Source organism: Myotis daubentonii, chromosome 19, assembly GCF_963259705.1.
Source record: "Myotis daubentonii chromosome 19, mMyoDau2.1, whole genome shotgun sequence".
Lineage (NCBI taxonomy): Eukaryota > Metazoa > Chordata > Mammalia > Chiroptera > Vespertilionidae > Myotis > Myotis daubentonii.
Window position 1 is genome coordinate 24,781,166 of NC_081858.1, and position 23,664 is coordinate 24,804,829.

Genomic DNA, 23,664 nt, shown 5'->3' on the forward strand with positions numbered 1-23,664 from the left:
ACGTGGACAAGGCGACAGGTCAGGCCTCCCCCCTGGCAGGGGAGCGGTTTTCACTGAGCCTTGTCAACCTTCAGGACACACTGAGCAACCTGTAGGCCTGCACGAGCCTCCGACCCTGGTCTCCTGGCCGCTGGGTCTAAGGGGGGAGCTGACGGAGGCGCCTCTGCCTGGTGCTGCAGTCGGTCATGGAGGCCGGCTCGGACTCACAGCTGCACCGCCGCACGGCTCCAGCAGGTGGCACTGGCTCGCTTTCCTCCAGGCCTGTCCATTTACTGCCAGGGACCCTTCCCGCTAATTGACAGCCTAGCTCTCGGCGTCTTCTCACACCACATTGTCTTCATTAACTCATTCCTCAGATGATGTTTATTAATCTACTTCTGGAGAAACATTCATTTTCTCCACTGCATGGCCATCTGTGTGGTGACGGGAAAGGAGAGGGAGCGAGCTCGCGTCCAGGGAGCGGGGCTTGCGGGGGGTGGGGGGGGGGGGGGGCTGGTCCCTGCACCTGCAGATGCCGCGCTCTGAGATGATATGTGAAGCGCTGCGAGCAGGGCGTCAGGGTGCAGTGGACGTCTCTGGGATGATGACAAACACCAGGCGGCCGGGCAGCACTCACCGCTCATGAATCTCCTCAGGGATGAAGAGCTCCATTGCCCAGGCGGGGGATTTATAGCTGGGCTGGGTCTGCAGGGACCCTGTGCTGGCCTCACTCGTGTGCGCACACGCTAGTGCCGCCCGCATGCAACCATGTCGGGGACTGGAGTGCCTGCGGGTGTGACAGCCCGTGGAGGGGACGTCATGGGCGCCTGCGGGACGCGGGCTGGAAGTCTCTGTCGGAACTGCCGTGTCTGGGCACACGTCAGCTGCGCCGGCCTCCAGGCAGGGCTCCTGGAGGGGAGGCCCAGGATGTCTGCATGGTCGCAGGGAGCGCGGGTGCTCGTCCTCCTGGAGCTCAGGCCTGAGGCCCCAGCCAGGCCTGAGGCTGCTGTGAGCCTGCATGTCCGTGACCTTAATGCTTGAACACAGGCGCCAGAGCCGAGGCCACCTCTTTCCCGTGTCCTGTCCTCCTGACCTCACTTCCCCACCAGGCACACGGGTCCCGTGTGGACGCAGGGCTGCGGGATACGCCGGCCAGGACACTCACCTCGGCACATCTGGCCACGGCATCTTTCCGACTACCGTAGGGAGGGGACAGAGGGAACTACTTGACACAGGATCCCCCTGCCCCTCCGCTGTGACCGGTGAGAAAACAGGACTCGGGCGAAGCAGCTCACCTAAGGCCACGAGGTCGGGCAGGCCCTGCTCCTCGAAGCGGCCAGGCAGCAGGAAGCCCACAGCCTGGGGCCCTGTTCTCCGGGGAGCCTGGAGCCTAGAGCTGCTGTGACCTCTGCCCCGTCCCACCCGGTGACAGACACCGCGCAGGCTGGGCAGGGCAGGAAGGAGGAAGGGGGTGGTGGTGAGCTCACTGTAGGTGTGGCTGCCTTGGCTCAGCACCATCCCCTCCTCTGCTCAGGCGCAGGGCTCCTCGCTTCTCAGGATGCCTCTATCACACACGTTCACTCTCAAGTGGTCAGGGGTCCCTGAGGAGGACAGTGACTGGACCCACCCATGTGGCTGCTGTTGGCAGGCAAGGCCCCTGCCCAGAATCGCCACCATGAGGGCTGGCCCGGGTCAGGGTTGGAGAGGACACTCCGCCCTCTTGTTGGGCTAACAGGAGAGCAGACAGAACCTTGGCCTGGAGCCTCAGGGCCACCAACAGAGAGCAGAGGACGGGCCTGGCAGGACACCAGCCAGAACTGAGTACGAAACCTCAAGGCTCAAGCCAGGGCTGTGGCTGTAACTGATATCCAATCGGATCATCAGTCTGCATTTATTCAAAGGCTTTTTGGTATCTGGCGGCCAGAGAGAGGTTATAAGGGGAGGAAGCATCAAGCTGTTCAATCAGGTTTTGGGGTAAAGATTTGATTCAAAAAGTGGTTGAATCACCGACTTTGGTGCCATCAAAACCTCAGACCCAAGCGGGGAGAGAAAGAAACTCCTTACTACACAGCAGGGTCTGTCTATTCATCACATTTACTGCATCCTCGTAACAACTCACCCACAGGCATCTTTACCCCCATTTTCCAGATGAAAAAATTAAAGGATCAAGGTTACCCACTAACTAATAAAAGGTAGAGCCAGGTTTCAAATCCAGGTCTGTCTGGCCCTGGAGCCCACAGTTTCTCGCCTCCACTCTGTGCCTCACCCAGAAAAATGCCGCAACCTCGGACTACAGGGTACAGACACCGTGGGTCCAGGCCTCCTGGCCTACAGTGGACTTTGGTGGCATCGCATAGCTGCTCCAGTGTGGCCCTGGCGGCAGGCACCACACACACACACACACACTGGCCTTTCACCCTCGGCATTACTTTCAAAGCGTGTGCAGGGATGAGAGAGACAGGCCTTTCTGAGGCTGCTGCTCTGCCGTGGGCGCAGCCATGGCCCACGGTCAGAGCTAAACAAGAGAAGAAGCCTCGTTTTCCTCACTAATGGTACCTGCCCAGGGCTCGACATGCTCGTGTGTTTTCTGCCCAAGTGCACAGACAAGAAGAAAAATAGTGGCTGCAGAGACTCAAAAGCAAAGGGAGAACAAAGACCAAGTCTATGTGGCGAGAGGGAAATCTAAAGCCAAGGCTCACTTGACTCGCATCAGCTCGGCAGCCTCAGCGCCAAACCAGTCCAGCAAACCGCCCGGAACAAAAGGGCTACGGGACCCATGAATCACGGAGCTGGAGGGCCCGCAGAGGGAGCTGGGCTGCTCCTGCGTGCAGGGCCCTGCGCACATGGCTGCTTCTGCCTCGCCTCTGCGGGCTCAGGGACGAGGCTTTGTCGGCCACAGTCAATACCAGGCGCCGGCAGAAAAGCCACTGCCTAGCCGTCCTGGTCGGTGGCAAAGCAGCACCTTGGAGCAGAGATCCCTGGATTGGAAGGGACCGAGAGGGGACCGAGAGGGGCCCCAGAGGGGCGGGGGAGACACAGGGCAGGCCTCAAGGTGGCAGGCGCAGGCAGGCAGCAGCTGGGAGGCACAGCCTGAGCCCAGTACTAGCACCTGCTTCTGGGCGGTCTCCACCCTCCCTGGCCTGCATCCCTCAGCTGTGAGAAGCAAGCCTGGCCGGAAGTTCGCCAGGACCCGCACCATTCTGACTGACAAGGATGATTCTGCCTCTGTGGTTCCCTCAGTAGCTCTGCTCCCCTTGAAGGGAGGCCAGAGGGGCCCCCTCCCCTTCCTGGGCTTGTCAGGCAGTGTTGAGAGCACACAGTGTGGGACCTGCCCTGGGCCTTACCGCTCGCTATGCTGAAGCTGAAAGCATGCAGGCCACGTCCCTTCTCCAATCTGCCCTCAGAAGGTCAAGACTGGGAGGGCCGGCTACTTCCTGGTGTGCCGAGGAAGCATGTCATGGTGGAGTGTGCTCACACCATTGCAACAGCCACAGCGCTGAGACATACTTCCTGAGCTCTACTACAACCTATGAACCAGGAGGTCATGGTTCGATTCCCAGTCAGGGCACATGCCCAGGTTGCAGGCTTGATCCCCAGGGTGGGGTGTGCAGGAGGCAGCTGATTAATGAGTCTCTCTCGTCATTGATGTTTCAATCTCTCTCTCCCTCTCCCTTCCTCTCTGAAATCAATAAAAATATTTTTAAAATAAAAGAACCTAAAAAAAAAAAAAAAAAAAAGACTGGGAGGGCCTGCAGATGCCACTTCCGAACCTTTCTCTGTCCTGAGGGCAGGCCTGCGGCCTGAGCCGTGTGAGGCTCTGCCGGGGGAGCTGGGGGCCAAGCAGTCGGACAGGGAGCCCTGGCTGCTCCCCACCCAGCCTCGGGGTGGCCCAGTCCTCAGCCTGGCTGCGGGCACAGCTGACATTGTTTAAATGAACCAATAAATGAATGCAGTGTTGTGCTCAGAAGGACAGATGTTTTCCCGAAAGGAACAACTACATGACGCAAAATTCACACCCCGTCCCACCCAGGGTGCAGCAGGGTCCCAGGTGCACCTGGTTTGACCCTTCTGACAGCCAGCGCACCTGTGACCAGGTCGGCCAGGGACACGAGGGCCTGCCTTTGGGACCCACATAAAGGACATGAGGTGGGACAGGACAAGGAAGGGCAGGTGAGGCCACAGCCCACAGTGGCCAGCACCTGCTGCACAAGTGCATACAGATTCCACCCTCCCCATCTATCCACCCACGTTACCCTAAGAATTCAACGTTAGCAGCGTCCTTCCCACTACGCCAGCAGCAGGAAGCCACAGGTGTGCGGTGCCGCCTATGCCTCAGGCAGCCGGTCAGTGTGTTATTTGGATATTAACTCCTTTACTTCCCACGTTAAAGAAACACTGCAAAGCAGGAAACGTGTCCCCATTTCAGCGACGAGGAAACTGAGGCTCCCGTGAAATCACCTGCCCCCTGTCCCACAGCCGGCACACGGCAAGGCCTGACCCTGAGCCCTGAGCTCTCCCCGCTCTAGTTTACAACCACGGATGTCACCCGGCAGAGCGAGAACCACCTGCCTGCCGGGCTGAGAAGCTGGCCTAGGACGGTGTGAGCCCAGGCCTCCCCGTGACCGTCTCCCTCCACGGAACTGAAGGCTGTGGGGACACCTGCTAACAGGGGAGGGAGGGAGGAGGAATGCGGTGAACCAGCTCACAGTTTTGGTCTCCTCTCAGCCAAGCTGCCAGTTCCTACATCCCTGGCCCTTGGCTCCCGTCCCACTGGGCTCACCCTGACAGCACATACCGAGAGGAACCCAGGCCTGGGGCAGGGACAGGCGGCACACCGCCCCGCACAGCAGGCGCCGGGCAGAGGCTGCCTCCCAGAGCACAGCCTCCCTCCTGAGTCCCAGCTCACCCTGCTGCCCTCTGAGTCAGGCCCTTGGGACGTGGCAGAGACCCCAGAGCCCAGGTGCCCTTCTGGAAAGGTCTACCTCAATGTGACTCCCCGGTTGTTGCCAGGCAACCAAATGCAGTGGAACAGGTGCCTCTCAACCCCAACTGCCTGCCTGTTTTTCTGGACGCAGCTCAGCCATCACCCCTGATGGAAAGATGCAGGGTGTGCTGGTGGCAATTCCAACATCAACTCCTCAAAACCACTAAAACCTGTCTGATCAAGTGATGGGGATGGAGCCTCGGGGCAGACAGGTGGGGCTGGGTCTGGACCAGCGCCCCCTCCAGCAGTGCCGGCTTTCCCACTCTCCTTGGCCCCGTCAACCTCAGGCCAGGGGGTCAACACAGGTGCCAGCCCCGGAGTTACAGGCACCAGCTGACAGGGAAGTGTGCCATGCTACTCCGCTTCCACCTGGTCAAGAAGTCAGCTCACGGCTCTGTGAAGGCGGGCCAACCGCCTCCCACGCAGCCACACTCTCTTCTCCCTTGACCCCGAGGGGCCGCTGTGACACAGGCCCAGAGGAGCACGGGCTGTGGGAGGTCACGCTCGCTTCTGCGAACGCAGGACAGGACCAGAAGCCGGCGGCGGGAAGGAGCATGGCTGAAGGCCCCTCGCCCCGCACCGGCCGGGAGCGCCCCCTCTCACCTGTTAACGAGGTTGTTGCGGCGAACCATCCGGAGGAAGCCTGTGGGGTCCGTCACCGAGTTGAGCTTATTGTTCATCTCCTCAAACTGCTGGTCCATGAGGTCTCCGGCTTCGCTCTCGGTCTCGCTGCTGGCACAGGCCCTGCGGGGAAAGTGCAGAGCAAGCCCGTCACAGGGAGGAAGCCCTGAGCACCGAAGTCAACCAAGCTGTCCTGTGGCACTGCCCCGCCCAACGGGTCCCTGGTGCCAGGTCACCTGCGCCCCCTCCTGGCATCCCTGCCGCTTCTTCCCTCTTTCGTGCATGCTTCTCGGGATGCACTCGGGGTGCTTCTGGCGGTCACCCCCACTGGGCTGGGCACTCCCCACAGGAAGGAGCTGCACCAGAGCCAGCACTGCCCTCCCTGCGTCTGGTGAGTGTCTGACACATAGTAGGTGCTTGGCAACTGTCTGCGAAGGAACAGCGCCATCTGCCTTGTCTGTGTGGGCTGGCAGGGGACCCTTCTGAGGTAGAGCTCAGGTGAGTGTGCGTGTGGCAATCCTCCCAGCACGCGCTCCATCCCATTCCACCCAGAAACAGCAGCTGAGCACCTGCCCTGTGCTGGCACCACGCTAGGCCCAGGGAGACAGGCCAAAAAGGCACTTCCCAGCTGAGGAGCCAGACGTGCACACCCGTGGCTGCCATGGCAGGGGGAGCAGCACCATTTGAAATGTGGGCTTGAGAAACACTGCCGATCGGAATTAATAAATTCATATTTCCCCTATGACAGAACGTAACAGAACATTTCACAATGGCCTTTAAGTAAACACAGATACCCAGGAGCACCTGGCTCATCGTTACGAGTAAACTGACAAAAGGCTTCCGAAACGTAAGCGCTGTGCACTGTGGCCCGTGAGGCCAGTCAGCTGCCACGGGAGCACCTGTCCGAGGGGCGCTGGGTCCTCGCCCCGCAGCACCTGGGGGCTCAGCAGAGGCAGGTGCCCCACCTTCCCCGGGGTGACGGTTCCACTCAGACGCTGCGGAAACTATGACAACATCGAGTCCACAGATAACATGACGGCTGTTTAAAGGGTCCTGCTGTCCAGGGGCCAGCGGGGAGGGTGGAGAGCACCGGGCACTGGGGCGGAAGGTGACTCAGCGACGTGCGGCTCTCACGGGCTGGAGCAGGGGATCTGGACAGGAGCGGACTTCCTGCTGCCCAGCGGGAAGAGGTTCTTGCCTCGAGATTTAGGCTGACAATGAACACGACCTGCTTCAAACAGCCAGGCTGCTGAGCCTGTGACATCAGGGTTACACGACGGAGAGGGGTGACGAGGCCTTGCTGAGTCATTACGGGGTCAAATGCGATCTGGCGTGACGCTGCCTCGTAAGCCTGAATGTTCCATGTGAACGTCAACCCTGGAGACGGCACGTTCTGTTGTCACCCTGACTGGGCGCAGGGTGTGCGGACATGTGGTCAAGCGTTACTCTGGGTGTGTCTGTCAGGGTGTTTCTGGATGAGTTAGCCTTGGGAGCAGTGGACTGAGGAAAGCAAACAGCCCCCCTCCCACCCCCACCCCCCGCATGTGGGTGGCCGCATCCAATCCACTGAGGGCCTGAGCGGGACGAAAGGTGGAGTAGGAGAGACACCCCTCTCTGCCTAACGGCCCAAGAGCCGGGACACTGAGCACCTCCCGTCTGCAGACTTGGGCTCAGACTGGAGCTGACGTCATCGGCTCCCCTGGGCCTCTAGCTTGCCAACTGCAGGCCTTGGGACTTCTCGGCCGCCATAAGCCTGTGAGCCAATTCCTAATAAATCTGTGTGTGTGTGTGTGTGTGTGTCCTACTGGCTGTTTCTCTGGAGGACCCACACTGACATGCCTGGTGATGAGGCACCAGAGTCCTGACTCAGCCATGTTCCTTGCAGACTCAACCTCCAGGAAAGGGTCCCAAGCGCTCAGGCCTAGAAAGTGCGAGAACGGAGCCTGTTCAGGGACAGCACAGAGGTGTGATGTGAAGCAAGCCTTTACCCCAGAACCTGCTTTTCTTCCGGACCCACACGTCCTGGAAACAAGCCTTCAAACCCAGCCCAGCCTGGCATGCTGGGCATGCAGCAGGCATGCCATGAGGACCTTCTGAATGGATGACGTATGCCAGAGCGCATTTTATGATGTGCAAAGTATTTGCACACAGACTTAATTTTATCTGTATGACAACCCTGTGAGGTGGCTCTATCCTCTCCACCTTATTTCTGAGGAGACTGAGGTTTGGAGAAACCATGGAACTTGGCAAGGATCACCAGGAGGGAGAGCCAGGGTTGAACCCAGCGGAGGTCTTGGCCCTGACTCCCCCGCCCCTCCTTCCTCCCCCCTTCTCACTCCCCTGCCCCACCTGCTGCACACACACACTTGAAGGCTCTAAGCTTCTCACCTGTTTCAGGCCTCTCTGCTTGGGTTTGACTGGGGCAGGGAGGAGGGTGAATATAGGGAGAGAAACCAAGAAGCATGTGAGCACCTGAAACATCGCATGCTTCCATCCTGCCACCGCCCAGGGCGTCCACCCAACAGCTGAGCGGCTGGAGGCCTGAAATGCTCCCTTGGGAGCGGAGGGCCCTCCACGGAAACCCTGGTAAATATCACCCAACAAGCCTCTGTCCGGGGACGCATTTATCACCTGAATGCAGCTGCCTGCTTGGCGCGGAGAAATCTGCTTTTCCTTTCGCGCTTCGCAAAGGGGAGAGGAATGGGCTGGACCGGCACCGGCCTCCATTAACTTGCAGTCCCACTCCCGCAGTCAGCCGGACTGCGCCTCTGAACCTCATGCTTAAGGGGGCTGTTTCCTATTTCCTGACCCTTCAAAGTCTTCACACTGAAGGGAAAACAAGCAGGCGATGGCACAGATAAGAGTCTCCCTTTTACAGAAGACACCTCATCAACACAAGCATCCAGCAGGGCTCCCGAGAGGGCCCGCCCGGTGGTCCCCGACTCACACCATTTCTCTCAGAGACTTTCTAGAGACGGTGTGTCACCTAGTCCCATCACCTTGGGCCTGACTCCATTCACTCCCGTGCAGCAGAGATTACTGAGTGGCACTGCCCTGAAAGCACCGAGGCTGAGAGTCAATCAGTTACACCTGCCCTCGGGCATGGACAAGGGTAGGTTAGGGAGGAGCACAGGGAGGGACCAGCCTCCAACCAAGGTGGAGATCGATGGGGAGGCATAAAGCTTTCCTGGAGTCAGCTGCGTCCATCCGAGAGGAGCAGGAGCGGTGACGGCTATAACTGACAGGTAGGACTGGTAGGTGGTGGCGGTGGCACATAGAATGCTATGAGCAAAGGTGTGGAGATAAGACAGTGTGGGGACTATTGGAGGCCAAGAGAATAGCCTAGTGGAGCTGGAGCAGAGGGTAAGAGTGGGAGAGAGAGTGAGATAATGGTAGAGGGGCGGCCTTGAACTTGGAAGGTGTTGAGAGCTGTCAGCCCAGGCTCAGGGCTGCTCTTTGGGAGACAGTCAACTGGACCCAAGTGGAGAATGCCTCTTACACAGGGATGGGGAGCAGGCTTAGGCTATTACCAGCATCTGCCCAGAAGCAGCCCTCAAGTCCCAGGGTCAAGCTCAATGAAGCCTAATTGGCCCCTCACACCTGCTAGAACCCCCTTTCTGGGGAGTCATTGTTGTGTTAATACATTAATGAGCTGGGTCGCACTCAACATGCCAGGTAAGGCAAGTTTCCCATAAGCCCCGGGCTCCCTCTTCTGCCCCAAGCTCCCATCTCCCAGCCCAGCTCTAACCCCACCTTCCTGATTCCTCACCATGTTTTGGTCTCTCTTGTCACCAACAATGGTTCTGGCTTGTTCTGTGGTGGGGCCAGCTATCCCATTAGTCCAGATGTGTGACTTGGGGGGCGGGGGGGGGGGGGAGCCTGAGAGTGGAAAAGTGGGAACTGACAGGAGAAATATTACCCAAAAAAGAACTTATTTGCCTGGGAAACTCAGTGAAGGGAGAAGGTAAAAGACTGCTAGCAGTTAAAATATGGCAGACAGGCAACTGGTGGCAAATAGAGAAACTGAAAGTAGAAGTTGTTTTAAGCTGCTAAGGGTGTGGTAAATTGATGTTCAGCAATAGAAAACTAATACAAAACTAGGGGAATTAACTGCCAGCTGACCTCCTCTACAATAATTGCTAAAGGAAGGTATTCAGAAGGGAAATGATATCCCTGAAGCTTCAAATACACCTAGGCAACACGGACGGGCCTGGAAGGAGAAAGGGATACATGAGAGAGACTTCAGCACTCCTTCCTCAGCAGTCAACAGAACTCAGAGAGAGAAAATAGCAAAACACAGAACTGAACAAAACCATCAGCCAACGGGACAGACGGACAACTAGCGAGCACTCCACCGGGCAACGGCAGGGTGCACAGTCCTGTCACACACACTGAAAACTCCCCAGGACGGGCCATCCCGGTCACAAAACAAACCAGAAACTTAAAATCACTGAAGTCATGCAGAATATGTTCTCTGCCCACAATGGAATTAGGGTTGAAAGTAAAAAAAGAAAAACAGGAAAATCTCCAAACACTTGGAAACGAAATAATACACTTCTAATAAATAAGCAAAGAAAAAGCCTCAAGGGAAATGAGAAAGATAATCTGAACTAAAGAAAACTAAAAACACAACACAAAATGTGTGGGATGTAGATAAAGCCTTAGAGATAATCGATTGTATAAAATACATTAGAAAAGAAGACACTGGAAATATCGGGGGAACTTTTGTAAAGTATATAACTGGTTACCCATTATGCTGTACAACTAAACTAATACAAAATATTATTGAACATAAACTATAATTTAAATTTTTTTAAATAAAATAAAAGAAAGATGATATAAATAATGTAAGCTTCTACTTTAAGAAATTAGAAAAAATAGAGCAAAATAAATCAGAGCAAGGCAGAGGAAATAAAATAATAGAGCAGCAATCAAAGAAACTAAAAAAAGCAAAACTTATCTTTAAAAAAGAAAATCAATGAAACAAAAAGTTCGTTATCTGAAAAAAAAATCAATAAAATTTAGAAGCTTCTAGCCAGGCAGACCAAGAATAAGAGAAGGCAAAACTATCAATATCAGGAATGATCCCATAAAAATTAAGAGGATAATAAAGGAAGACCACAAAGAACTCTACAAATATTGATTCAGCACCTTGGATAAAATGGAACGATTACTAACAAACCACAAACCACTACCACATCCAAAATGAAATAGATAACATGGATAGTCCTATAACTGCTAAAGAATTACATTCATAGTTGAAAACCATCCAAAAAAAACTCTCTTAGTACAGATGGTTTCAATGGCAAATTCTACCTAACATTTATAAAAGAACTAATACTGATTCTACACAATCTCTTCCAGGTACTAGAAGAAAGAACACTTTTCAACTCATTTTTTCAGGCCTATTTTACCCTGACACCAAAAGCAGACAAAGATAACACGGGGGGTGGGGGGACCCTACAGACCAACATCCCACAGATCAAATGAAAATAGACATAAGATTCATCAATGAAATATTACCAGAATTAAGCAACATATACAAAGAATTATATAGCACAATTAACAGGGATAGTTATTCCAGAAATGTAAAGCTTGGTCAACACTGAAAAAAATCAATAAATGTAATCTGCCACATTAAGACTAAAGAAAAAGATATCTGTTTATATCAATTGATGTAGAAAAGCATTTGACAAAATCCAACACCAATTCATGATAAAAGCTTGCAAACTAATGATGAACGACTGTGTGCTGACCTGGAGAAGAGGAAAGTGCGTCAGCTCACGCCATTCCGACTGATTTTTAGAGAGAGTAGAAGGGAGCGGAGGAGAGGGAGATAGAAACAGCGATGTGAGAGGGATACATCGATTGGCTGCCTCCCAGAAGTGCCCCAGACCAGGGCTAGGGATCGAACCTGCACCCAGGCATGTGCCCTTGACCGGAATTGAACCCGGGACCCTTTGGTGCGCACAGGCTGATGCTCTAAACACTGAGCAGCAGTGGCCAGGGCATGATTATGGACTTTAAAGCTCAACAAAGAGCAATTTTCCCAAATTGATATATAAGTTTAACATGATTCCAATAAAAATCTCAAGAATTCTGTGTAGCTAATAGAGAAGCTGAATCTAAAATGTATATGAAAAGCAAATAAACTAGACCAGGTAACACAATTTAGAAGAAATAGAATGAAGTTGGAGGAACAACACTGCCAGGTTTTAAGACTTACTATACAACTACAGAAACAAAAATCATCTACACTAATAAAAGAGAAAAATGGTAATTGGCATACAACGATACCCTTTTCATTGGCTAATCAGGGCTATATGCAAATTAACTGCCAACTATGATTGGCAGTTAACTGCCAACAAGATGGTGGTTAATCTGCATATGTAGGCACAATGCAGGGAGGCGAAAGGGAAAGCAGGAAGAAGCCCCCTGCCACTGACAGTGATCGGAAACCCAGGGGGGAGCTAAGAGCTGGGGGGCAGGGCAAAGGCGGCCCTGGGGCCGCCTTTGCCCTGCCCCCCAGCCATGATCGGAGAATCAGGCGCCTTTGCCGCCCTGGCCAGTGATAGCAGGAAGTAGGGGTGGAGCCAGCGATGGGAGCTGGGCATGGTCGAAGCTGGCAGTCCCAGGAGCTAGGGGTCCCTTGCCTGGGCCTAAAGCAGAGCCCACCATCGCGGGGCCGCTGCAGCTGCGGGTCCCCGCTGCCCGGGCTGGACGCCTAGGCCAGAGGCATTAGGCCTGGGCAGGGGCGGAGCCTGCAACCGCGGGGAGCTGGGGGTCCCCTGCCCAGGCCTGACACCTCTGCCGGAGGCCTCAGGCCTGGTCAAGGGGCCAATCCGGTGATTGGTGATCGGAGGGTGATGAGGGTCAACTCCTCTGGCCGAGGCATCAGGCCTGGGCGGGGGGCTGAGCCGGGGATTGGGGGGATATGATGGTCCCCTTGCCCAGGCCTGAAGCCTGGGTCAGAGGCGTCAGGCTTGGGCGGGGGGTGGAGCAAGCAATCAGAGGGAGATGGGGGTCCCCTGCCCAGGCATGATTCCTGGGCCAGAGGCCTCAGGCCTGGGCGGGGGCCAGAGCCAGTGATCGGGGGGAGATGGGGGTCCCCTGTCCAAGCCTGACACCTCTGGCGGAGGCGTCAGGCCTGGGCAAGGGGCCTATCAGGCGATCGGAGGGTGATGGGGGTCTACGCCTCTGGCTGAGGCATCAGGCCTGGGCAAGGGGCAGAGCCAGCAATCGGAGGGGTCTGGGGGTCCCCTGCCCAGGCCTGATGCCTGGGCCAGAGGCATCAGGCCTGGGCTGGGGGCAGAACCAGTGATGGGAGGAAATGAGGGTCCCCTGCCCAGGCCTGACACCTCTGTCAGAGGCGTCAGCCCTGAGCAAGGGGCCGATCCTGCGATTGGGGCCGGTGATGGGGGTCAACGCCTGAGGGCTCCCAGTATGTGAGAGGGGGCAGGCTGGGCTGAGGGACACCCCCCCCCTACACACACACCCAGTGCACGAATTTCATGCACCGGGCCCCTAGTGTGGTTTAATAAAAGTACAGACATATAGATTAATAGAACAGAACTAAGTAGAATCCAAAAGTAGACCCATTTGAAAATGGCCAATTAATTTCTGACAAAGGTGCAAAGACAATTTAATAGAGAAAGGATAGCCTTTTCAATAAATAGCTTAGGAGCAACGGCATGTCCATATGCAAAAAATAAAAAATAAAAAAATAACCCACCAATTAACCTTGTAAAATGAACCACAGATTTAACCTCACACCTTATAATTAACTCAAAATGAACCACAGATCCAAATATGAAAGTGTAACACTATAACACTTTAGAAGAACACACAGGAGAAACTTTTTGACCTGGGGTGACTGTTCTTAGACATTCCACCAGAAGCATTATCCATAAAGAAGTAACTGATAAAACTAATATAAAAAGTAAAAGCGTTTGCTCTGTGAAGGACACTGTTAAGAGAAGAAAAAAACAAGCTACAGACTGAGAGAGAACATTTGCCAACCATGTAACTGCCGAAGGACTCCTATCCATAACATATGAAGGACTTTCACACTCAACATACAACCAATTTAAAAAGTGAGCATAAGCCTTGAACAATCATCTCACCATATAGAATATAAGATGGCAGATAAGCACATGAAAAAAATGTTCATTGACATTAACCTTTAGAGAAATGCAAATTAAAACGTGACAAGATACCACACTATACCACACTATCTATTTGAATGGGTCCAATTTTAAAATGCTGATATCAGGTGCTGATGAGACAGATTAACTGGAACTGTCAACTGGTGGTAGAGATGCAAAAAGGTATAGTTATTCTGGAAACTACTTTGCAGTTCCTTATAAAATAACATATATATATATATTTGCCATCGACCCAGCAATTTCATTCCTAAATAAATGAAAAAATGAAGTCTGTACAAGCTGGGCCAAGTGCAGGATGGCAGCACAGATCCTGATGAGGGGCTGAGATAAAGGGCTGGGGGGGGGGGCTGGAGAGTCCAGCAGGTGGGCAGCCGCTTCCCCACAGTGCCCACCTGCCCTGCTGGCATCTGCTCCTGAGACCGGGGAGAAGTCCAGCCCCTGCCTGCTCTGGGGAATATAAATCATGCCATCACAGGCAGCTCCAAAATGCTGCTCACATGCAGCCTCCCCAGAGAGATGGAAATAGCCCATGAATCAAGCGCCCGGAGCCGTGCCAAAGCTCATCCTATTCTCAGGGACAGGGCTTGGCAAGAGGCTCCAGAGAGGACTTTCATTTGCAAGCACGGCCTCCTGATCTCTCCAAGTACACACTCTTCGTCATCCCTCTGACAGCTGCGGCTGAGCTCCACATAGGCCCACTTTATTTATGTCTCAGCATCCCCTTGCTAACTCATTCTTCCCTGAGCCTATTCTCCTATCCCCATCTCGAGGCTTCTTTTGCACTGATAACCAGTTAGTTGCCAAAGACCAACCACTTGCAGCCCTGAAGCTAGAATGTTCTAGTGCGCAGGGCGGTGGGTCGCTCTGTGCGAATTGTGTTAGCTGGTCTAGTTGATTTGCCTTTTCATATACATTTTAGATTCGGCTTCTGTAGAGCTACAAAAAATTCTTGAGATTTTTATTACAATGATGTTAAACTTATAATTCCATTTGGGAAAAATTGCTGTTCTTATTGAGTCTTAAAATTCTACACCACTAGCCCCAGGTCCGATAGAATCAGATCAAAAGCAGAAAAATGCCCTTTCTTTCAAAGCAGAAACCTCTTTACAACTGCTGAAACTTGAGGAAGCAAAAGATAGGGCATTTGCATCTAGGTAATCATTTTAGGCGTCCCGACAGCAACAGGCCCGGTCTGGCTGTGCCCACAGCCTGTGCCATAGGATTCCAGAGCATGCGTGTCTTGCAGGTATGAAGATGCACAGATGACAAGCGCCATGGGCATTCACTGGGCTTTGCATGGCCAGTCTGCCGACAGCTGGAAAAAAACACTTATTCCAGAAGCCACTGAGCAAGAGTCCCAGAAACTAAAGACATGGGACTTGGGTAACTCAAGATCTCTGAGACCTTTGAAATGTCCCATGTAAATTACTTGCCAGTCCCTTTCTGGTTTTTTCATAGTGATTGTAAGTAAATCTTTAAAAAAGACAGAAAGGGAAGGGGGAGCCAGAGCAAAAGCATCCTTTTCCATGGGGTTGTCTCACCAAAGAGAAGAACCCAAGAAACAGAGATGCCAGTGTGAGGCTTTAAAGCAGGAAACCGGTCTCCGTCTTCAGGATGGGAGAAGGCGGCGGTGTAGTAGACAGCTTTGGGGAATCTGCCTTGAACGTCAAGATTCTACTTCTAGAAATTGCCTCCCGAACCTCAGGGTCACAGGGGCGAGTTCCCAGTGCCACGTTTATGCACAATGACCCCTACTGCTGATTGGACCTGTGGTGACCACCTGCCCTAAGCAGGGCCAAACAGGTTCCTTCCCACAAAAATCTGTGTACTGGGATTCTGGGATTGGCCAGCTCTGTAGGCTGGTGTGAGCAGAAGAGCTGTTTAGGTGGCCACTTCCCACTCTGGGACTAAGAGCATTTTGTTGTTTTAATATATTTTTATTGATTTCAGAGAGGAAGGGAGAGGGAGAGAGAGATAGAAACATGAGTTATGAGAGAGAATCATTGATCAGCTGCCTCCTGCACACCCCCTACTGGGAATCGAGCCCACAACCAGGGCATGTGCTCTTGACTGGAATCTAACCTGAGACCCTGCAGTCCGCAGGACCACACTCTATCCACTGAGCAAAATCAGCTAGGGCACAAAGAGCATTTTTGCATCTCCACTTGCAAACTGAAGGTTTGCAGTAGGAGGTGCAAAATGAAGTGGCTGAGCAGCGACAGAACCTGAGTGCCTGTGGGGCCGGACCTCCCCACAGCTCTCTTTTTTCTTTTTTTATATATTTTATTGATTTTTTACAGAGAGGAAGAGAGAGGGATAGAGAGTTAGAAACATCAATTAGCTGCCTCCTGCACACCCCCTACTGGAGATGTGCCCGCAGCCAAGGTACATGTCCTTGACCGGAATCGAACCTGGGACCTTTCAGTCCGCAGGCTGATGCTCTATCCACTGAGCCAAACCAGTTAGGGCCACAGCTCTCCTTTTTCACTCCCAGCTTGCCCTTGGGCTTTGTGGGACACCTCACCCCCATAACCTCCTTATGAACAACCCCTTCTTTGGTTTAAGCAATCTTTTGAGAGGATTGTTGTGGGGGGAGAGGGAAAGAAGGTTGAAAGGAGTCCTCAGAGACCTGTGTGGCCTTATGCAGACGCCGGTGCCACAGCTGCCCACGTTGCCCAGGTAGCATTCAGACTTGTGGGGCAATACGGGCGTAGGCCAGCAAGTCAGTGGGCAGGAAGAGTGTGAGCGGCACACTAGAGAAAAATGTGCTAGAGTCACCCATGAGAACCACGTGAAGGCTAGTCTCCCCAGAAAACCCTTCTCAAGGGGCCCACCCATATCATATTCCAGCCTTCACAAGCCGAGGGAATGTGGTGCAGCAAGCTCAGACTCCCAAGTCAAATCCACCGGTTCAGATCCACCCAGCAGTGCAGCGCCTCCAGCATTCACTGTCCACACTGTCCAAGGGGTATCAGTTTCTTATCACAAAATCAAACTCATTGCCATTCACTTGTCTCTCTGGAAATGCTTATCCTATATAATAAAAACCTAATATGCTAAGTGTCCAATCGTTCATTTGACTGTTCGACCAGTTGCTATGATGCACACTGACCATCAGGGTGCAGATGCTCCCACCGGTAGGTTAGCTTGCTGCTGGGATCTGTCCGATCGGGACTGGGCGAGATGAGCCGGACACGCCCTGGAGCCTTCCCCCGTCCCTCCCTGGTCAGCCCTGATTGGCCCAACTGGGACTAGGCAAGATGGGCCGGACACACCCTGCATGAATCCGTGCACTGGGCCTCGAGTATTTAGATGAAACTAGATTTAATTCCTTCCTCCTGTATATCCCTCTAGAAATTGCTTCTCAGTAATCAATACTATTACCTAAGAGTTCTTTATAGTACAAACCTTCTATTGGTCTGAAGACAAATGATTATATTTACCTGCCAGGAATCTATACACACACACACACACACACACAGCTCTGATCTGTGCTATGGTTGTTAAACTAATAATAAAAGTTCTTTTCTGAAATGCCTTAAGATGATCATTTGAATTAAAAACAAATCAAAAAAGCCTCCAGCCTTTGGGATCCATTACTGTTGTGCATTTTAACTCAGAAGTATTTTGTGAATCCGCGGCTTATCTCGTGGCCTGGAACGATCTAGTCTGTACTTAAGTGTGAAGGGGAGGAAGCAGGGGTGCCCCTAGCTCCCCCCTCAGCAAACACAGTGACCAAGTAAATGAGGAGGTCATGCTTCCGCTGGCTCAGTCGTCGGTGCGCACGAAGACAGAAAGACTGTCATCCAGCGGAAGCCCCCTTACGTGGCCTCTTATTTTTGAAATCTTTGCTGAGAAACTGTTGGCAATGGAGTGCTCCCCTAATAATATGATTCTGGAACCTTCTCTACCATCAGTTTGGCTTCGTCACTTCAACAAAGCCCAATTAGACCCCTATGGGCCCTGTGTGTTACAGTGGGAAGAGCCAGAGCCGCCGTCTGGGACACTTACGTTTGAATCCTGGGGGACCACTGCCTTGTATGTAAAGTGGGACAACCACAGGGTTGATGAAAGGATGGACGTCTAGCCCCCGTGGAGCCTGGGAGGCACTCAATGACTCCTCCTTTTCCAATTCTATGAACACGTGTGTGATGTGTGAGAATGAGAGACACACACACCCACACGCCCAGATACATCCCGGAGAGAAAGTCACCCAACTACACAGAACTGCTCTGAGCACTAAATGAGAACCTCAGGAACGCCTGGTAAAAAGCAGACGGTGGCCATGAAAGTTATCGTTGTGTTGTTCTTACGCGTGTGGGACTTTTTAGCCAAACCAGCATTTAGCAGCAACGTGTGGTTTCCTTGGTGAAAACACTGAACACTAGGAAAAAATAGGATGGTGACAATCTTGTTTACCTTCGTTTAACTCTAGAAGTAAAACATAAATGTAAATATTTAAATCGGTTCAAAAGGTAGCCAAGTGACAATGTGAAGCCACTGTGTCCTCCCACCCAGAGAGCATGCTCCCCACGTGTGGCCAGGAAGCCTGTGCGACAGTTCTGCGTGGGGATGTGGGTGTGCCTGTGTATGTGCGTACAGGAACACATGTCAAAATGAGACCTTAACTGCGGTGCCAGCACCATGGATGTCAGCCATTAAAGGGACAGGCACCTTCCCCAGCTCCCCACATGCAGACGGACACAGGATATGGCTGTAAGAACCCGCCCCAGGACTCTGCATCCCCAACTAGATCAGCGGTCAAAGAGGGCCCAGAGAGAAGGGAGTGAGGAGACGGGTGAAGGGAGTTCTCACGAGGTAGCTACCCCGATATAGTGCACCCCCACCGCACCATTTTGGGCAAGGAGTGAAGGGCACCTCTCCTGCCTCAAGCCTGGTGGGAGATGTTTTCATGGGGGTACCATTCAGCCTAGGAGGGGAGCTGACACGCAGACACATGGGTGGGGGGCAGGAGAGGCGACTCACAGTCAAGACCCTCCATGTCCTCTCAGAGGAGGGGCACTTGAGACGAGTCCAGGTGGGGATGACAGAGGGGGGTATTTAGGGAGAGGAAACAGATACTGCAAAAGGATAGAGGTGACATTAACAAATACATACACATTGTCAGACTGATCTCCCTAAGACCAGCTCCCGGATTAGGCGTTACCTGCATGGGTGCCGCAGACGCTGTCCTAGAAGACAGAGGGCGAACGCATGGTGCTCAGGACCCCCGTCACTCAGCACCAGTCCATTGGTCTACCTCCCACACGGCCTAGACAGCCTGCTCCGCCCAAACCCGGGTGCCCTCCAGTTCACGAACATACCTGCCCCCCGCCCCCAGCCAGCTTTGCTCTGGCCCTGCTCTCGACTTGGACGCCCCCTTTACATCAACCTGACCCGCCTACGCTTATGGGAATGATGCCTCTCCCGCAAATCCAGCTCAGACGTCTTCCACTGAGAACGCTACCCTGACCCTCTGACAAAATGGAGCTCTCCCTCCTCTGCACACCTCCAAGGAGACAACTCCCATGCTTCAGACACAGAGGCCTTGCAGCTGAACCCCTCGCTGCATGGACAGGTGTGGAGGTGGGGGACCTTCTCACATCTCTGGTCCTCACAAGGCCTAACGCAGGGCAGAGCTCGGTGCTGGCTGGGTGGCTGCAAAGGGACTACCCAGGGCCTCTGTGTGCTCCCCCAGCACCTGGGGGACTTGCCCCCACAGCAGCACGGCACCACCAATGCTGCCGTGCAATGCTTTCATGCACAAAGCCCACCGCACAGGTTGGCTCAGTCCCCCTCTCAGGAGAACAAATCCGTCCTTGGAAAAACAAGCAGGGCCTGCACAGAAACTGAGTGCCTTTCTTCTACTTCCTTCCTAGAACCTTGAGCTTTTCTCCTGTGAGGTGACCAGAGAAAGGGAGGATTGTTGAGGAATGTTTTTAAAGCAGGACTGGGCTTTTAGGGCAGATTTCTGGAGCACTGGAGGATGCTACACCCCTCGGAGGTTGGTCCCAAATCCATGGCACTTTCTAGAACCGACCGTGGCTATTCCTCTCCCCACCCTGGTTGGGGACCGTGTAAGGGCTCACGGACGCCCTGCTTCACTTCATCATGAGTGTGTGCGTGTGTGTGTGCAGAGGGTGGAGTGGAGCGTGTGTGCATTTGTGAGGGTGGAGTGTCTACAAGAGGAGTGTGTGTAGTGTGCCTACCATGGGAGGGGATGTCTGTGAGGGGATGTGGTGTGAGAGCAGCTCTGAGCCTCCTCCTGGGCATCTGGAATGAGGTCCCTTTCTTATCGTAGGGCCTCCCACTTCCAATCCGAAGGGCAATGGAGTTGACACATGTTATTAATAACAACAGAAGCCAGTAACTGGGTGCCAAGGCCCTTCTGGCTCAATCCTTGCAGCACAGCGAGGAGATGGCTCTTAGCATCTTGGTGAAAGATGTTTAGGGGGAGACTCGGGGAGTTCAGGGACCTGTCCAAGGCGCCACCGGTACTAAGCAGCAGGATGGGCTTGAACTCAGGCCACTACTCCAGCCTCCGAGGGCTCCGAAGTGCCTGATGCAGGGGCAATCAGGACAGAGAAGCCCGAAGTCCGCAGAAGAGCCTTTATATACGACCTCAGCCCTCTTGGCGGCGGCGGCTCCCCATACGCTCTGCATGCCTTCTCACTGCAGCTGACTGTGTTCTTGTGCAAAACAGAGGCTATTATACCTGGAAATGGTCTTCACAGATCTCCATGAGGCCCGTTTCCCTTGTCCACTACAAGCCAAGAAAGGTTTCTGGGAGGAACATCTGCATACATGATGTACAGACCACAGATCATTTAAGAGCATTTACACCTGGCGGGGTGAGAGCAGCATGAAGGTGAAGGGTGGAGTATGGGCATATATTTTACTCGCTGTTAAAGGGAGACCTGCCTGAGTCAGTCTTTAAAGAATTTTGTTTGCTGCAACTGCATGAATACAAGTTATATTAGAAAGCCAAATGACCCCTTTAACAAACAAAAAAGAAGTGAGGGTGTAGGATAATGAGAATATTATAGCAAAGCTCCTGCCTACCGTGTCTGCCTGTAATGGGAGTCCTGCAGCCAACCCTCCATGGGACCCTGGAAGAGTGCCCTCTGCGTTGTTATAAATGCCACCGGCGCTGATATGTCATCATGAAAATGCATGTTCTGATGCAACGTGAGCCCCTTAATGAGGAACACTGGAGGGCTGTGTGGCAGTGTTATTTATAATCCTCTAAATCCAGGTAAATTACACACATTTGACATTTCTATGCAAATAATCTCACCAAGAACTACCAAACCTCGTGTATTTGTATGGCTAATGAGAGCACTTATGAACAGAGGAGTCAAGGTGTGGCTCAGTGCTAGGGAGAGGCTGTGGGGGGGAGGGGGAGGGAGTTCTTTATCCTGTGGGTGACTTCTAAAATCATCCCCATGCCTTTCATCTTTTGTAACACCAATAAGTTAAAATGGAAGCAAGAATCAAGAGGGAATGTGAATTCTATGCTTCCCAGAGAAACTGTGGACAGTCTCTGACTGCTCTGCTCTCTGTGATGTTTTTGAATCATCATTATTTGTTACTGTTTAAATTGAGTCTTTGTTTCCAGAGAAGGTGCCCAGAAACACTGGTTTTCTGAAACAAGTCAAAGTATTGTAGGGTTTCCCTTTGTTAATATTGAAGCATTTACCTCTGGGGAGAACCTGTTAGCGCACCCTCTCTCTCTAACGCATATTTCCTTCTCTCTCTAACTGGACTTTCTAAAAGGATCCGTGTCCCCTTTTCTATTCCAGATGCTGGCGACACAGCACTGTACAAAAGCCACTGGCTAGTATGGTTCTTGTCTTTTTCTGCCACATTAACCCGGTAGGGGGTTTAACAGCTCGAGATTTTGAAAAGCTGTTGTCAAATCATGAAAGCCCCCAAATGCAACTTAAATGGTTATTAGCTAGTGGGAAACGGCCCCTGAATTCTAATACTCCATTTAAATAACAACAATAAAGAAAATAATAACAATAACGGTAAACTCCATGCCTTCGAAGCCTTGATTATAGGCTATCACCCATAGGCCACACAGTCCACAGCTAATTAATACAGGGCCTGGGGGCGAGGGCGCAGCTTTTGGCTGGTGGGCACGCCTGATTTTGCAGCTGGCCAGCAGGGGTCGCCCAAGTCATAGCAGCTAAATCGAAGCTTCCATGACATCGTGGATAATTCCTTTAAACAATCCAAGGCATAGACAAAAGAGCCAAGGGGGTTCTTTGCTCTATTAAAAGCCCTGAGACATATGCATTTGCCAAATGGAAAGGTGCAGAATTAATTGAAAAGGAGATGGAGTCTGTATTCCTCAGCTCCCTTGGGGGTTTTATAATTAATAAATATTTGTAAAGCCTTTGATAAGTATAAAGTACCATATATGTGCTAAACAAAACAAGCTTTTGCAGGCATCAGAATGTACTTGCAACACATCCTGTATTAGGTCAAAAGACATGAAAGCTAAGAAACAGAGAAATGATAATAGTGCCATACAGCGATCCTTTTCCATGTGCCAGACATTTCCCCTATATCACTGCTTTCATCACAATGACCCATCAAGTAGATATTGTTATTATTCCCATTAAATAGGTTTTTGTTAAAAGCCCCTTAAAACTCTGAGATTCAGTCACTTGCCCCAGGAAGCCCAGCCAGTGAGTAGAAGAGCCCTCATTGAAACTGGGCTTCACACCCAACTCTTCCCAACTCCCAAACTGATGCTCTCTCTCCAGCCCATTGCATAGCCAGCAAAACAAAATGTACGAATTCCTTATGGCAGGGATTCCCTTAAGGAAGCACTGCCATAGGGAAAAAAACACCCAGCCATTTTCAGGCATAATTAATGAAGTACAAATTGTATAAGTAATACCAAAAAAATGAGTTGACTATGGGGCTTCTAAAATAATGTCTCAAGTGCTTTTATTTCCTTATGTATATTTAATCCTCCATAAAATGTCTTCAGATATGAAAATTATAGTAAATATGTTCTGCAGTCTTAATTGCTAAACGATTACAAAGTAACTAAACAAGAGGTGGCAGGTTGCCCTGTGGCTTTATTCATCTTTCCAGAGAGCAGCCAAATCATAAAGTCTTCTCCGCCACAACAGGTTTCTATGGTTACGCGAGAAGTAAATATATTATATGTCCTGTGCGACGTGAAAGGACCAGTCAGGCGCCGTGTGTGCAGCAGACCCCCAGAGGGAGAGCGCTCATGTAGATGGCCCTCCACAGCCAGCTAAATATTTGTTTCTAGGTTTACAGCAGGCTAGGAGCGGGAAGAAAAGCTGTTGGTGCTGGAGAGACAGTCTGCAGAGCTGGTGAATGTATCGGCATGTTGGTCACAAAGAAATGCACAGAATGAAATGGCTTCTACTGTTTCAGCTTGGAGAACAGGCCTCTGTGAGCCTTTATCCATCATCCCCCCTCGACCAGAATGGCCTATCTGCTCCCACTGGGCATCTGCACAGAGCCTGCATGGACCAAAATGACGCTGCTGGTGGTCTTTTTTATTTTTTAACCTTTAAGAAGCATAACTTGATGGTCACTGCTGAGAAACCAAATAGGAAAATTAGTTTCCATTCAGGATAGGACGGGGTGGAGAAATGCCGCCTCTGAGCCCAGGATTTACGTTCATCATGAGAAGTGACATGTTGCAATCATCTGCGTCGTTAAGACTCGGGATAGAATATTGGAAAATCCAAATTCAAAGAGCTAGGGTAATAACAAGTTAGGTTTATGCATAAATCTACTTTTATTGCATAAATTGCAAAGCAATGTTAAATGGAGAAGTGCTGTTACTCATTAAATGGAATCTCTGAAACCCTGAACTCTGGTCTCCCCTGTTTAACTCGGAAGTGTTTCACAGACTGCCTG

General features: G+C 52.0%; 1 protein-coding gene across 4 annotated transcripts in view; it reads right to left on the reverse strand.

Moving 5' to 3' along the window:
• TTC28 (tetratricopeptide repeat domain 28) overlaps window positions 1-23,664 on the reverse strand; it is a 387,004-nt gene that overhangs the window by 27,939 nt on the left and 335,401 nt on the right. For all 4 annotated transcript variants that reach the window (XM_059677128.1, XM_059677127.1, XM_059677126.1 and 1 more), the window contains one exon: window positions 5,567-5,707. In XM_059677128.1, the coding sequence (XP_059533111.1) occupies window positions 5,567-5,707 (141 nt within the window). The remainder of the gene's footprint in view (window positions 1-5,566; window positions 5,708-23,664) is intronic.